The sequence below is a fragment of the Thermobia domestica genome, chromosome 14, assembly GCF_964235325.1.
Source record: "Thermobia domestica chromosome 14, izTheDome1.hap1.1, whole genome shotgun sequence".
In the NCBI taxonomy this organism is placed as follows: domain Eukaryota; kingdom Metazoa; phylum Arthropoda; class Insecta; order Zygentoma; family Lepismatidae; genus Thermobia; species Thermobia domestica.
In genome coordinates this window covers 113091711-113109524 of record NC_137467.1, presented here as the reverse complement: position 1 = coordinate 113109524, position 17814 = coordinate 113091711, and the positions used below count along the sequence as shown (strand labels likewise).

The following is a 17814-nucleotide window of genomic DNA, read 5'->3' as shown; positions in this document are numbered from 1 at the left end:
ATCGAGTGAAAGGTGTTCAGTCGAATGGAACACCTTTTTGAACACGAAGTATCGAACAATTCAAAGATCTTCCGGAACTTCCATAGCTTGTCTACGCGTGGGGTGTTGGGATCTGGAGCATTCTGATTGTCTTTGAAATGAAGGAAACGGAGAATGTGTAGAAATTTATCACGCGTCATGATTTGCCCAAACCATGGCATGTGATATTGCTTGTTAGTTGACCAGTAATGTTTGAAAGAAGGTCTCACTAGGTGTCCCATGTGAAGTATAACAGCTATAAAGAGGTAAATCTTCGAAATGGTAACGGGATTTTGACATGTATTGTTACCGATATTAGACCTGTAGCAGAAGGCTATATAATATCGGTTTGTCTACTCCACCACAAGTTCTACGACCTGGTTCGTAAGAAACAGTAGGATGAACCCAAGAGGACTATAATTATCTGTCATACGCCGGGAAGACAATCCAACGGCGCCAACGAAAGGTGCAATAGTTGGCGCTCTTCCCGACAGATTTCCCACTGCCTTCCGCCAGTCCGAGGCACGACTGGTGGAGGGAAGCGGTTCCTCTGACTCAAACTCATCATCTTCCTCTTCCTGCTCATCACCAACCTCAACTTCATTGTTTGTCCCCCTTACAGGCACAAGCCTCCCTCATCCTCATTCATCTCAAGTTCATCCTCATTCTCAATGTCCGTGTCCTAGCCTTCCAATATGTCCGCAATATCCTCTTCGGAGAGATATTTACGAGCCATCTTGAATTGCAATTTCCACCAACACCACGACCACCACCACCAACAACAAGAAAAAAAGGAAAAAGGAAATTGAAAATACCCCTTGATTCTAGGTACGCGATACGCCACTGCACAATTATACCAATAGCAATTCTGCGTCCACTATTTTTTCACTCGAAACGAGATAGAATCTACTTCACGCAAGACCGCTGGTCTAGGAAATAGATTCCAGACCCATCAAGACAAAAGTTAATTTCCAACTACAACAGATATAAGATGTGTGCTGCATTGGTATTTGGAAAAAAATGAAAGCCATACGTCTATATCATGTTTGGTTTTCAAAGCACGCCTCTGGACGGACGGACAGACAGACAGACAGACAGACAGACACACACACACACACAGAGAGAGAGAGAGAGAGAGAGAGAAAGGAAAACAGTTATCACCTCAGAACGCACCGTTCTATTTTTAGCCTGGTCAAGGTCAGCTGTAGCTATCAGTTGAACCTAAGGGTCGTAAATATGCAATACAGTTCTTTCAACTCCCTCCTTTGACAAGTTATTTAGTTTTAGAAAAAACAATCTTCCTGCCGAAGCAAAAGAAAAGCAATGATCTTTCGACGAACAATGTTAAGTGAACAAATGCGAGTTTATTCTCTAACGTTAGTAAGATACTGCACTTACACGGTTTACTTTTTGCACAATCGTTCACAATAACGGGGGTAAATGCGAGATTCTTTTCAGATTAAACAAGTAACAGTGTTGCCATAGTCCGACAAAGTTCGAAAAAAACGGATTTTTTTTAAAGTTTTGAATTTGGTCGTCTTTTCCTAGTTTGGTCCGTCTTTCCATACAAAGCGAAAATTTTTCAATATCTGTCCCAGACGATTTCCAATAAAATATGGTTTGCATGTCTGTGACAGGGGCGTCGCCAGGCCTTCCAAAGTACAATCCTCCATTCCTATTGCACCTACACTATTCTTTTTTTATATCATTGTCCCCAATGTCTGGCGTAAATGTGAGATTTTTTTTCTTGCGTACGAGAAATAACAGCGTTGCCATAGACCGACAAGTTTTTAAAAAATGGATTTTCCTACCAAAATTTTGATTTTCGTCTTCTTTTACTAATTTAGCCCGAGAGACACGAAAGTTGCCTTGTTGGAATGTGTTTGTTATACGGATTCCAACGAGGTATAGCTGATATGTTTGTGACAATTAGGAGCGTGGCCAAGCCTGCCAATGTTAGCGTGTACCACAATCTCTCGAAAAAAAAAAATACAGGATGATCCACGTAGAATCGGTGCTCCGAATTTTTTCCCCCATTCCTATTGCACCTACACCCTTCATTTTTTTTATATCATTGTCCCCAATGTCTGGCGTAAATGTAAGATGTTTTTCTTGCATACGACAAACAACAGCGTTGCCATAATCCGACAAATTTCGAAAAAAGATTTTCCACCCAAAATTTTCATTTTTGTCTTCTTTTTCTTTTACTAGTTTGGCCCGACAGTCACGAAAGTTACCTTGTTGGAATCTTTGTTCCATAAGCTTTCTAACGAGGTATAGCTGATATGCTTGTGACAATTAGGAGCGTGGCCAAGCCTGCCGATATTAGCGTATACCGCAATCTATCGAAAAAATACAGGATGGTCCACGTAGATTCGGTGCTCCAATTTTTTTCCTCCATTCCTATTGCACCTACACCGTTCATTTTTTATATCATTGTCCCCAATGTCTGGCGTAAATGTGAGATTTTTTTTCTTGCATACGACAAACAACAGCGTTGCCATAGTCCGACAAATTTCGAAAAACGTGATTTCCCCCCAAATTTTCATTTTTGTCTTCTTTTACTCTTACTAGTTGGGCCCGACAGACACGAAAGTTACCTTGTTGGAATCTTTGTTCTATAAGCTTTCTAACGAGGTAGAGCTGATATGTTTGTGACAATTAGGAGCGTGGCCAAGCCTGCCGATATTAGCGTATACCACACACAATCTATCGAAAAAAATACAGGATGGTCCACGTAGATTCGATGCTCCGAATTTTTTCTCTTTTCCTATTGCACCTACACCATTCTTTTTTTATATACCGTTGTCCCCAACGTCTGGCGTAAATGTGAGAATTTTTTTTTCTTGCGTACGAGAAATAACAGCGTTGCCATAGTCCGACAAATTTTTAAAAATATATTTTCCAACCAAAATTTTTATTTTCGTCTTTTTCTTTTACTAATTTGGTCCGAGAGACACGAAAGTTACTTTGCTGAAATGTCTGTTCTATAAGGTTTCCAAAGAGGTATGGTTTGTTTATGTGTGACATTTAGGGGCGTCGTCAAGCCTGCCAACGTAAGGGTAGACGAAAATTTCTCGGGAAAATAGGAACAGGACGATTCACCTAGATTCTATCTTCCGATTTTTTTTATCTAGCTATTGTACCTTTGCCCTTCATTTTTTGGTATAATTATTATCAATGTTTGGCCTACAGGTCAGAATATTTTTTCTAGCGTACGACTAGAAACCGTGTTGCCAGACTCTCACGAATTTCGAAAAAAAAAATTCACTTTTTCTCTTTCCTTCTTTTCCGGGTTGGGTACGGTAGCCTCAAAGGTTATCTTACTAGAATCTTTGTTTCAGAAGCTTTCTAAGAAGGTATAATTCATACCCATGGAAGAATTAGGAGGGGTGCTAGGGCCGCCAAATAAAGGTCTACGATTTTCTTGAAATCCCTGCCGTCCTGAAAAGGTCAAAAAAACTTAGTGACCAACTATAGTGACCAACAAAAGTGACTTGCTATGAGCCCTGCACTATTAATCTCAGCGACCTCGAAAACTATAGACTGGACACTAATATTGGTCGTTTCGATTATTTTTATATCTCACTCCCCACAACCTTTCCCGTTTGCCGGAAATGCGCCAGAAACCTAACTTAGACTAGGGTTCACTTATGCATCAAAAATCAAAATCGGTGCAGGTTTAAAAGGAGTTAGCGACCAAACATTGTGATAAGTATTTTCGTATTTATTTATGTAGGTTACGATGTTACTGTAGACACTGTGTGTTACCATCTATTTAGTCTTACTCATATTTACTTCAGGATCAATTTTTTATACATCAACAAATTATATTTGCGTTCTCCTGTACTGAGCTTATATCATATCGTATCAAAGCAATCTATACAAGATGCTGTTCGTTCATTCAACATTAGTCCTCTGTTGTTATTTTTCGATTAGATTGGTTTCGTATAACATTTTTTTATAACGTTAATCAGAAATTTGTGACATCACCTACACATTTACAAAATCTGCTTTAAGCTACTGTATATATAAAACGTATGTCATGGTATTAGTTAGTAAATTTTGTGTTACCACGAAAGTCCAGAATTTGACGAAATGTACCCTTTTTACTAAAGAAACCACGGAACTACCTCTCTTAAATTATGTGCCGTTACACAGTAATGTGAGAAATGTTTGCTATCACTGATCGACGGAAATGAAATCAAGGGACTATATGGGAAAAGACAGTACATAGCATATAAAGGAAAATGAGGGTAACATTTGTTTTTATTAAAACTATAAATAAATAAATTCAAATAATTATTCTACTCTATTTATTCTATTTATTTAACTTTTGGCAAGAATTCATTTATTCTTCTATTGTATTCTTCTATGTACTTTCTTAGAAAATAAGTATTGTTTTAATTTGAAATTCACTAATTATAAAACAAATTGAATTCCATCGTAAGGTGGGAATTGTTATCAGCATTTATGAATATGCATAATAAGTTCACGAAATGTCTCAATAAAATACCTACTTCCAAAACATGAATCCCCAGTACTCCTGTTCTATTTCATTATTTTCCGTTTTATAATTTTAATTATTAAAACGTAATACTTTTATCGTACACTCCGAGATTCCAGTAGAATATTTTCAATTATATCCTTAAATATTTCCATCTGCATACACACAAGGTGGCTATACCATTATGGGCGCCTAAAATACGTGTGGCAAGAAGAAGTGCTTGGAAGTCAGTACAGGAATTTCCTTAGGAATTATATTTCGACGAAGGGGAGGGAGGAGGAGAAAGGGTATAGTTGTGTTAACAGAGCAAAATTAAAACAAATAAAGGTTTAACGACTTAAAAAAGTCGGGAACGAATGCTGCTAACTAAGTAACACACAATCAATAAGCATAACACAATATGCTGATAAAGATTGCCAATACCTTCTTCTTGGCCTGCTATGTGCCACACAAAAACATTCAGAATAGATGGATGGCATGCAAAAAAGTTGAAAAATTTATGTAGTCTACAGGATCGGCAGGTATCACACTGTAATACACTTAATTAACAAGAAGTGAGCAGCAATTATATTACAGTATGAAGAACAAAACAGTGGGTGAAAATGCAATTATAATAAAAGTTATCATATTAAAGAAAAAACAGCAGAAATGCGCACAACAGACTTCGGAAAAGATTGTTAATGTAACAGGATAAAATTTTCACCTCTTAACTCAAAACAGATACAATAAATCTGATGAAATACCAGTTTATTTTATTAAAAGCAACACTTTCTATTATTCCTTACTTTCTATTATTCCATTACGAACTTCAAGTGTATTCAGAAGTCTATCCTTTTCTATTTTCAATTTTTTCGGAAGCAAAATCAGTAATAATCCAAAACTGCAAGCGATTAATGTTTTACAAGTGTTGTAAATAAAAATATTTGTGAAATAAATAAATAGTACTGTATATTTTTACACACATTGTCATAGAACGAAAATCTGTCACCTGCTTATCTCAGATGTACTTGTTTCTGAAAAGTAATGAAGCATATGCTGTAACTGCTCAATTTTTAAGCTTTTCCTTTACACTTTTCAAAGTTGAAAGTTTAGCATAAGAAAAACATGAAGTCGAATCATTATTTTTTTAAAAAAAAAAAAAGTTTAAAAAAATAAAAACCAGAGCTGCAAATAATTATAAAATCCTATTTGCAGTTATATATAGGACTGGTGGAAATAAGTGAGAAAATGAGAAGACGGTGTTGTCAGAAACAAAGCAATTTCGCTCATACATGAGGAACAGTAGTATTATATATAGATAATAGTACTTGTAATCACATTACTACAATTATAATTGTTAAAATTTATTTGTTATTTGAAGTCGATAAAGTATTTTCTTGTTTTTTTTTTTTTTTTTTTTCTGTGTAAGAATGTAACATATTTTCACTATATTTATAATCATAATGAATAATTCTTATGTTCTTGTAGGAATACAGTAACAAGAAAAATGTTAATAATTTGAAAACATTTTAAATTTTTACCCGGATTTTACACAAGTTGTAACGTCTTGCGTTTCTATGTCCAGAATTTTTTTTTTATAAAAGAAAAACTTCTTCTAATAATTTTCCAGGAGGTAATGTACATAAAATGGAAGCCACATTTCCTCGCTGAACTGCTATGCTGATGCGTTGTATCAGAAAAGTAGTAGCCCGCTTGTGACCAGTAAGGTGTGCTATACGTTGGCCTATTTCTTTGATGAAATTGAGTCCTTCGAGGCCCCAAATGCCGCTCGATTCAATGGCTGCGGGCACGAACATGTATCTATTGAGCAGATCTTTATATTTTCTTCTTTTCTCGCATTCTCTGCAGGCTGCAATAGCTCCTCCTCGAGATGAAGAAAGAGTGAGATTAGATGACGCGAAAGTGTCAGAGCAGGTGAAATCCCAGAGAAGAATTCTTCCCCTCTTCCATGGTACCAGCGTCATGCCATCTGGTCTTTTGCCATCAGATCTGTTACACCCCACAGGTTCACGAACAGATGGAACTTCCGCCCATGTGAGTGCTCTCCAGATAATGTCATTCACGTTCGAATGCCTCACATGTCTTTCGGAGCTACTTGTACAAGACAGACCGTGTAGACCATTCTGCTTGACTGATGCACCACATTTAGAGCAGTTGTGTGATTCACATTTGTCTACTCCTAGGCAAAGTGCAACTGCAATACGAAAACTTTCGTTTGGAAGGTGCAGTCCTAGGGTGTGTGAAGGTAATGCCTGTAGCCAAGCACCTGAAATTGCTGATGAGGAGGCGAGAAGTCTAGCCTTATCTTCTTGACTGTCTGCTTCTTGTAATAACACTGATTGATGTAATTTGATGATTGGCTTGTCCCAAATTGATTGCGAACTTCTGCCCGTTATTTCAGGATGGCTTAAACCAACTAGGTTAGACCAGTCAGATATGCAGTCTTGGACATCAGATTCTATGTGAGGCTCATTCAGTTGGTTGAGGAGTATCTCTATGGTATGCCGGGAGCCACAGAACGACGCTAAAAATGAAGGATACGCCAAATCGACAGCCCGACGAATACCAAGACCTCCAGAATCAACTGGAAGGGAGGCCTGTATCCATGCGTTGCTATACATGCTCGTGCTACTACAATTTATATCTACATAATGAATTCGATAAACTGTAATAAAGGTTTGCTTTGATTTTTTTTTTTTTTTTTTTTTTTTTTTTTTTTTTAACTCCCACAGTTATATTTTGCACGTCAAGGAACACATATAATAAATACAAGTGAACGATGAAAGAGTCTAGTGTGTAAAGAGAGCTGAAACTGCAGGAAAATTCTTCGACTTTATGTTCAGAACTTTACATGACATGGGATCGAACAAAAGACCCAACGTAGTTCTATTTCAAATAAAAGAACATTAAATAATATTCTATGAAACTCTTTGGGAGTGTTTACGTCTTAAGGTATATTAGTTGACTTCACGTTCGTTGTGGAGAAGCAGTCAGTATTAAGGATTAGAATGATCGACTGAACCAATAAGGGTGAAGAAAGTAATAAACAATGGCACTAATCATGCATCACACAGATGAGTGCATGGTCACTTGCCGACCAAGCATGAAGCCCCGAAGTTCATCGTTCTTACTAGTGGTGGGCACAAAAACCGGTTTTTCATCGAAACCGGTTTCGGTTTTCTGCTAAACCGATTCCGTTTTTTTTTTTCAAAATTTGTTCTATTTCTGACCAGAATGGTGTTTCGTGGTTCTCCGGAAACCGAATCCTTTTCCACAGAAATAGTTTTGTGTGTTTTCGAAATGTTTTCACCGAAACCAGTTTCGGTGAAAACCGAAATGTCGGTTTTTCGGGTTTCGATTTTTATAGAAACCGGTTTTCGGTTTATATAAAAACCGGTTTTGCCCATCCCTAGTTCTTACTGGACTTACTAAACTAAACTGAACTCTAGTACGGAGTCTTAAAGGACTTAAACAAGCTAGCGATTTAAATTCGAGAATAAATGATCAGTGCAATGCGAGTACTATTGAAGATATCGCTGGATTTATTCACCGTAGTTTGCTAATTGTTTGATTGCAGCCCCTCCCCTTGCCCTAACACCAGTTGGTGAATAACATACTAAAAGCACCATCGGGCTTTCCCCCAAAATTTATCCATTCGAGTACTGTCAAATCCAGAACTACTTAATTCTGACGTTTTCACGGGAATCTGACTAATTGGTATCAAATTAATTACACTGTTCTACAAAAAAAAATAAAGTTCTATTTCTGGGTAACAAAGTAATGATTCTGAAAGGATTTTCACTCCTGAATTCAAATCTGATTTTAGTTTTTCTGCATCAGGGATAGTTTTGGAGTAATCAGCACGTAATGTTTGAGTTTGTAAAGCATTACTATACATTGTTGACACTATATATACAGAGAATTGTAGGTATGCGAAAAAGCTGTCGACCGTACATAATGGTTTACTTCTTTCTTTTGTACTGAGTGTCTCTCTTGTCTCTAATGATACACCAGCAATAGTCTGCCAGCATGGTGGGCATCCACTTCCCTTTATAGCGTTTTTTAATGGTGGATATATCTTTATGAAATTTTTCTCCGTCTTCATCGGAAATGTCACAGCAATTACTGGGGAAGTAATCCAGATCTGAGTCCATAATATGCACCTTCAAGGATATTTTGCACCCTAAATCCTGATAAGCTGCTGCAAGCATTTCATACACCATCTCCTCGTATTTAGAGTCCCGTCTTCTCCCAAGGAAGTTTTGGGTTACTTTCGTAAAACTCCAATTGCGTTTAGGCCACTCCTATTCCACATAATGGGAAGTTCTTTCCCGACTATCCTATTCACACAAAAAGCATGCATACTTCGTGTAACCTTGTTGATCCATAATAATAATGCTATTACCTTGAAATCACAACACAACTTCCACTTATGTTCACTGTACTTAATTAAGGTCAATATCTTTCTGAAAATTTCATAACTCTCTTTGGTAAAAGTGGCATATGCAACTGGGATTGAAGGCAGTTTATTCCCGATATGCAGCAATACACCTTTTAAGCTATTCTTCGAAGCATCCAAAAATAATCTCCATTCACCAGGTTCGTATGTTATGTGCAAGGCTGTCATTAATCCATGAACATCATTGCAGAATGTCACGGAACTATCACTGGCAAAATAAGACACAAAAGCACGTTCTCTGTTCCTGAAAGTTGTGTTGGTTGTTTCGTGGAGAAGGTTATATTCCTGTAACCTGGAGCCTAACAATTCTGCTTTCTGTTAACTGAGTCTTAAGTCTCGCACTAAATCATTTAAATCATCTTGCTGTAATACACGTGGCGTGGTCGTACTCGTGCCTTGATACTGGGGATCCCTTCTTTTTTCCGGAGAAGATGTAAGTTCTGTAGTGCTACTTTCTTCACCATCACTCTTCTCTTCTATATCTGTGGGCCTTGAAGGAACTGGTAAAGCTTTAGAATGTGCCACAGGTCGTCTTGCTGACGGCAGACCCAGATAAACAATATGTTTCTTTGATTTGCTGTTCGTGAATCCCTGAATTTTGGTTAAGCAGAAATAACAGCCTGTCAAATGGTCCCTTGGTTCCCTTTAAACCATCGGTACAGCAAATAATGAAACATTTTTTTCTTGCCTCCACTTAATTAATTTACAATAACATGTAGCACAACACATATTAGGTGACCACTTCTTATCAAAATCACCAGCTCCGACGCCAAAGTACTGCTTATATGCTCTTTTGATGATGGGTGTGATTTTCTTCCTGTTCCTCACGAAGGTGAACTCGCCACAAACATAACAGAAGTTGTTAGCTGCGTACTTACAATCACGAGTGCGAGGCATTTTTTTTTTTTTTTTTTTTTTTTTTTTTTACTTCACTTAAACACAAACAAAATGAATCCAGAGCATTCAGTTTACATCCAGTAAGTAGTACTAACGCCCAATAAAATACCAGATTCACACGCTCAGTTAAACTTACAAACTACTCCCAACATCACATTGCAACAACAAAACACTGTCAGGCAAGTTTTGCCAACCTCAGAAAAATGAAAGCTGTCAATGTTGCAAGGTCTTACTTTCCAAATTCCCTTTTGTCACCATATACTGTGTTTGGCATGTATATGAATATATGTAGTACATGAATGCTTGAATTACTTGTAAACTATCCCTGACGGGTCAAATCGGATGTCTCATTTGAACTTCCATGTCACATTCCTTTCAGAGTACAAAATTTCATTTCAGAAATACAACCCTTGTAAAACAGTGTTATTGGGAAAACGACACTAGCTAAGAAATAATAACAGTTATATTAACTATACATTCAACTATTGAATATCCAAAAAGTACAGAATTATTTCAACCTCTACCCATTGAGAAAAATGTTACTACCGGATTAAACATTTTTAAGGTAATTGTTATGAGTTAACACATGTAAGATGATACCATAGTTGTATTAATCTAAGCACCTAAACGGTTTATCGCGGTTTACTCATGGACAAATTGTTGAGATGAAAAGGACATCATCTTCATTATAACAAATGCTCATATAGCCTCAATGGAAGAAACATAACCTCTTGGATACCTCGTACAATGACTACAGCAAAAATTTGCGAGATATACTTAAAAAAAAAAAGTAATATATGCACACGAGGGAGTAGCTAGCAAACAGATATCACTAAACAACAGCTTAATTCAGAGTTCTTGGTATTGAACCAGTCAACGCGTCATACAATGTACACTGCATTCAATGGAGTTTAGTAGTCGTTAAAATATTGATTTGAAACCATTCTTATTACCAAGGCATCGAGTAACGTGCCACAAATGATCTCCAGAGAATAAACGTTAAATCTTTACTAACTACTGTTTTACTCCGTCTCACTGGTTTTGTTTGTCTTTTCGTGCGCATTTTACTCATATTAGTTTCGAACCTGCTAATTCTTTTCAATTAGAATATTATCGAAGAGTTACACAACATAACAGAACTTTATTTATTTGGAGTTTAATACTCTTTCTCAGAAAAAAAGGATACGTTATGAGTTACACAAGTACTGATTTGTTTCTGGCCTCACTATCTACACACGATCAAACTGCGATAAATCCTTCACACATATATGAATAAATTCCTTCAGGCCTTCAAGACAAAGACCGAGATCATGTGTGAAGACGATAACAAGAAGCAAAGAAGTCTACAATGGTATGAGGTTGTGATACGATATGATGGTGAACAGTAATAATGTGCCTACTTGTCTATTGGAGTAACGATGACCACAAAATGATACTGGGTCTGCTTCAATATAATACAACCTACAAAATATTATCTACTAATAATTTACAGCCCTTCTTCCTCTGGCGGTAATGATTTGTTAAAGCCTGATTATATATATATAAATAATTAACTTTTAATTGGTATTACTTTTATCTTCTTTTTAAGACAATACATATGATTTACAATTTTACTAACATCAAGAACGCTTAAACTCTTCTCTGTCTCTTTACTTTCTTGTTCGCCTGTTCTACGTGCCTCTTGTTTCGCTTTGCTGGCCTCAGAAAGCTTCCTAACATACATGACTCCTCGAATTGCTACCCGTTCAGCATGATCGGAGATATTTTCCAAGAAACCACAGCTTACATACACACCTTTGTTCCCACACTGTTTGGCAGGTAATACTAACTGCTTTCAATGGCTCCAACAGGTCATGTTATGTCACTGTCTTGACGTACAGTACAGCATTCTGCCGTAATTTTTCATGTAAACTTATGGACTATGAGCTGACTCTCCCTACTCCTTGCTCGGTTGTTATATAAATTGTTGCACCAATGATTTGTTTTTACTTAAAATCTCCTTGCTCTGCAATCACAGAAGACCTCTTCTAGCTCTTTACCGGTGGGTAACGTTCCCATAATAGCCGACACGTTCCCACGTTGAATGGCTATGCTAATACGTTGAATCAGGAAAGAATTTGCTCGAGTATCTCCTGATTTAATTGATAGACGGTAGCAGATTTCATTTATAAATTTGAGGCCACCTTCTTCCCAAGAACCGCTAGACTCAATTGCTATTGCAACAAAGCAATAGTTATCGAGTAGATCCTTTTTTCTTTTGCTCTTCGAGCAGCTAAAAGTCCAGCTTGTACTGAGGAACATTGAAGGTTCGAGTATCTGAACATGTGAAATCCCAAATCAATGCCTTTCCTTTCTTCCATGTCATACCATTAGGTCCATGTACTAATGTCATACCATCAGGTCTTTTTCCGTCTGAACGGCTACATCCATTCGGTTCCCTCACTGCTGGGAGCCCCGCAGATATTAAAGCTCTTAATATTATATCATTCACACTTGAGTGCCATAATATATAAAATAATACTGTATACAACATAGTATGACGTAACATACGTATATACAATATATGAGTTTTTTAAATTTAAAACTACAAAATATCTGGAGAAATAAGCGTCCGATAAAAAAAATGTTCAAAATAAAAAGTTATTTTGGAAGGAGCACTTTATCTGTGATAAAATTAGCCCACCAGATTGTCCTGAGAGTGGAGTGGGGTCAACTTTGAGAACTTAAATACGGAGCCCCCTCCCATTGTTCTTGCAGCTTTGGATTCTATGAGAAAAAGTAAGCATATTTTATTCGAAACTTTTTTTTTTCATTCGATTCGTAATAGTTGGTGCTGTAATGAGTGAAAGTTTCTATGACAAAGATTTTTATGGTTCACCCCCATAGTACCCTATAGAATATCAGAAACTTTTTATAACTGACACTTACTTCTTTCACTGTGACAGATGTTTATCTAAGTGTTCACGAGATTTGTCGATAAGTCATTTAATTTATTAAATTGGGAGAACTCGATGATCATGCGGAAGTAAACGCTGTCGGTTTATATGCCCTGTATTCGTAATTGTAGTTAGATCGCTAAACAATATGGTGGATACGAAGTTCCGGTTTATCTTTTCCACACTTTCCAACCATACACAAAATTGCACTCTATCATGGAAATAATTTACCGACAGTTCCTGATGTAGTATGAGATAGTATGGATGCAACTTGTACTGGTATAAAATACACACATCACTGACTAAGTCAGGTTTCTAATACTTGCATAGGAGTTTACATTTACTGGTGTCAAAATTGCTGTTGCACGTTCTGCATTCGTTGCACAGGTAGGTAACGATCCGAACTCCGTCTTCGGACGATACTACCATGTTGCTGCAGACGCTACTCCAAGCACGAGTTGTGGGTAGCGTGTTCCGTACTCGCCTAACACTAAGAACATATAGACACAATGATCAAACACAATCACTGTCCCATTCGTATGCTGCTTCCACTAATGCTAATAGCACATGTGGAACTGCCTTGCAATATCGATGCAATTGTATGTGTTTCCTTGCAATAAATACTCTTCACAATACTCGTAGAAATCTCGTGCTGCTTTCGACTCTTCCACATACGATGTATTCAACCACAATCTACGCACACCACTTCATTGGGTACGTTCTCACAGCGACTTTAAGTCATTACCACCCTCACGAAGAGCGAGGCAATGAGATAGACACAAGGACAAAGCCGTTGAACAAGAGCACTCAACGAGAACAAACCATTGATAGTCATACTGGATTTACTACTTTGTGGTATGACAAATCACAAATTCTCACACTAATACTTTCTAGTATTTCACGTATTATGGCACAACACAATGCTTCCAAAGTCTGATTATAGGTTATGTCATCAAATAGAGATACAGGTAAAATGTTTATTAGAAGTCACTTGTTTTCACATTTTAGAGAGGGGACCCAGTCCAAATTCAAATTAACTTTTCCCGTCCCCTCTGACGGTGGTCTTGTTGACACTTAAATCAAACGGCCTTGATTAAGCTCGTAGAGTACGATGACGTTTTGTTGTTACAGACCACGCAAGCGTATCTGAAACAGGACCAATTTTTGTCGGCCATTTTGGAAACGGTACACTTGTTTCATATCGAAGTTGTTTCGTTTCCCAAGTGGGCCGAATGAGGTATCACTCGACTCATGTTCCCATTTGAAAATTTTAAGTTAGCCCCCGCACCCTCCACAGGGCAACCCCTGGGGTCACCAAAACACCACAGCACAATGTGCTTTATGCCAATTACCTACTTCAATGTTTGCTCCCACCGTGTTCCTATTATGTACTAAGAAGTTTACTTTACCTGAAACCGTACTGATTTTGGCGGTTATTTTGGAAACGGTTCCGCACATCGATACTTGTTTCCCACCAAAGTTATTTCTGCAAATGTGTCTCGAGTCTCTCACGGATTTTTACTGACCTGTCCCGCGCTCTTCAATTTTGGTTCTTATCACTTTGCTCTCTCAATAGATACTTGACGGGAAAAAGTCCGTTTGGCATTCGGAGTATTCATGTTTGAATGCAAGAAATTTATAAATATTCAAAGGTATGTAATATAGTACATTGCAACACACACACACACACTATATATATATATATATATATATATATAAGCTCCTTCTCCTCCTCCTCTTGTCTCTAACATCTACTCCGGCTCAAGAGCCCTATTTTTTATTCCTGGCGGGAGCTCACGTCGTTCGGATTCTACATTAAGCAGTGGTCCAAGTCTTATATAACTTCGGTGTTACAGGGACGCTAAACCTCAATACAGCACAGTCTAATCTTCCCTCTTGAATAGACAGCAATATGAAAATAGTAGTTTATAACAGAAACTACTTCTTTAGTATTTCGCGCAAGCAGGGATGCCAATTGGGAAGGGCAGGTAGGCAACTGCCCGCGCCTCTGTGTTTGAGATGTATATACATTTTAATCAATAGTATAATATACAAATAAAAAAAACTGTGCGTATATCGGAAGTCTTGTGTCCGGTCTCTAATTTCAAACAAAACCTGAAATGACGCTACTGTGGGCAAGGGGAATCATGTATAAGAAAACAAATAGTCGTTAAATTTCATCGATACTTGCAGAAGTGTCGTTTCTGCGTAGAGAAAGAATAAAGTGGAATAAATATAAAACTGGAAATTTGAATAATGTAGAAATTGTCATCATTTTCCTCTTCAAATTTGGCTTTTTAAAAATGTTGAATCGTGTATTTTTAATGAATATGTTGTGTATGTGTACCGAATGGCACACCTCCAACTTAAGTTATCCTAATATTGGTCACATTCCAATAAAGAAAAATTGAATTATTTTTTATAGAGAGCAAGAAATTATCTTGTAATCTTGTGCTTCTTTTATGAAAGTCCGATAAATATAAAAATCTACGTGCTAGGTACGATTGTTCTGACGTAGTAAGTATTTTGTACAATAGGGTAAGATTATGTAAATTTCTTCTTTCTACTAATATCAGCCATGACAGTCTTTTATAAAATGATGTGAGGTGTTCACTGTAAGTTAAATTGAAAATAAATCTAATACACGCATTTTGCATTCTTTGCAAGAGCTTTGATTGATTTTCGGAAAGATCAGAATAGGCTAAGTCACAATAATCAAGATGTGGAAACACGAGTACCTTGGCAAGTTTGATCTTCAGATATTGGTAAGAAATTTCGTAGTCGATTTAACGTATGCAAGGCACCAAATGCTCTCTTACAAACTCCATTTATTTGATCTGACCAGGAGATATTTTGATTTAGTATGACTCCTAAATTTTTGACAGTTGTAGAGAATGGAATAACAGTGTTGAACAATTTTATATTTGGAAGCAGATAGATATCAATAGAAGAGAGAATTCTTGGGGAACATATTAAGATGCACTGCGACTTTGTTGCATTTAATTTTAACCCGTGAGCCATATACAAGTCGCTGATTTTGTTTAATTCGCTATTTATTTTCTCAATTGCATTATTAATGTCTTGTTTGGGACAAGAAGCATATAGCTGAAAATCGTCAGCGTAAATATGGTATTTACAATATGTCAGAATTTTTGGAAGATCATTAATGTAAAAGGCAAAGAAAGGGGAAATAGTACGCTACCTTGCGGCGCTCCACTGTAAATAAAATGCCATGGCGATTTGTGATCCTGATTGATCACTACTCTTTGTTTACGTTCGTGGACAGAAGAATGAAACCATTTAGCCACTGATTCAGAAAAGTTAAACAATAATGGTAATTTTTGAAGTAATATGTCAAAATCAATCGTTTCAAATGCCTTACTGTAGTCAAGTAAGGTAAGGAGTGTCAGTTTTCTGTTATCAATAGCCGATCTTATATCATCCGTTACGTTTACCAGCGTAGTACATGTACTATGATTTCTTCGAAAACCAGATTGAAATGTATCCATGCTTTGTTGTTAAATAATCACGAATTTGATCATTTACAATATATTCAAAAACTTTAGAAAGCACGGGAAGGACACTGCTGGACGGTAGTCTGCAATATTGTCAGCCTTGTTCTTTTTTGGAAGTGGGCGGACCTTAGCGAGTTTCCATACTGTAAACTGTAATTCTTTTCCAACACTTTTTTTTATATATCATATGGTTTAGCTACAATTGGCTCATTTGCAGTGGCGTAGCAATAGGCTAGGCAGGGCAGGCATTGCCTACGGGCGCAAGACGTTTCGGTATATTAGGGGGCGCCCCAGATTTTTAATAAAAAGAAAGTGAAAAAAGGGAAATGGAGCCCCAAGTTTCCGCGGTCTTCATTTCCGAACATGGCAAGAATAAATATTCCAGCTCACATCGCTCGCAGTTTATTACATTTGCGTATTAAGTTATTGATATTACTGTAAACTCGTCGAGGTTATAGCACTGTATGATTAAGAAATTAATCCTCTTATATTAATACGATATCACTCCTATAGTATATGTAAGAGAACTTACTGAGTTTACTAACTTTAAATAAAATTCACCTGCGCAAGAGGCTTTCAACAATAATGACAAATTCTATGACCTATAAGATCTGGATTAAAACGAGTGAGAAAGTGTTGCCATGAGGCACAGTACAATTACTATTTACTGCGGCTACACAAAACCAAGCACAAGCACGGCACAAGACGTTGGCAACTGCCCGGAATGCCAACGTCAGGGGGCGCCCACACGAGCACCCCCAAAATAAATTTTCGAACATATTTTCTAATATCACTGTAATAAAATGTAAAATATAGACTAGGACTAGGTGGGGTCGCCAAAAAGACACTTTGACCGGGTAAAAATTTTGCCTTTGTCCGCTCCTGATACTAAGATGACGTAATGTTAAATAGATGAGGAGGATACTGGCCTATTTAGGCTCTAATCTCAACATTATTGGAGAGTAATAACTAGCTGATCTTTTCAAATATCGATTGAAATATTACTTACAGTATTTTTGTACACGTGATGACTTTTCTCTATTTTTTTTTCTGTTAGCGAATTTTTAACCCTGTTTAAGCGGAAAGAAAATCTCATGTTGGCAACACTTCCCAAAGCTAGTCAAATGTGGGATGTGGCGCGTGAGCATAAGTTATAGATGGTCATGCATTGGCCTATTCGGTGGGTGAAGGGGTGCCACTAGATTTTTTTGCCTAGGGGCGCCAAATGCCATTGTTACGCCACTGCTCATTTGTATCGACTTCCAACAAACGGTACTGAAAAAAAGACGCTTCCAGTAAAAACCGAGAATACTTTACGACGTTTCATTAATAGTTCGTACAGCTCAACTATCTCACTTTCATTGAACAATGTAGCACGAGCTACAGCATCCTTAATAACTTCTTCGGCGAAATACAAATCTGGGGAAAATTCTTTACGACTCACCTTTACCTCGACAACACTCATATTTACATGACTTACAA

The 17814-nt window shown here is 37.2% G+C and overlaps 1 protein-coding gene across 8 annotated transcripts in view; it reads right to left on the bottom strand.

Moving 5' to 3' along the window:
• The window catches only part of LOC145670290 (bridge-like lipid transfer protein family member 3B), a 549193-nt gene that overhangs the window by 125310 nt on the left and 406069 nt on the right, over positions 1 to 17814 (bottom strand). Inside the window, exon 15 of one of the 8 annotated variants that reach the window (XM_081738747.1) lies at positions 4949 to 4963. The exons of 6 other annotated variants lie outside the window; for them this stretch is intronic. In XM_081738747.1, the coding sequence (XP_081594873.1) occupies positions 4949 to 4963 (15 nt within the window). Of the gene's footprint in view, positions 1 to 4948; positions 4964 to 5034; positions 5065 to 17814 lie in introns of those variants that run through there. One more of the 8 variants, XM_081738750.1, reaches the window with a different exon arrangement.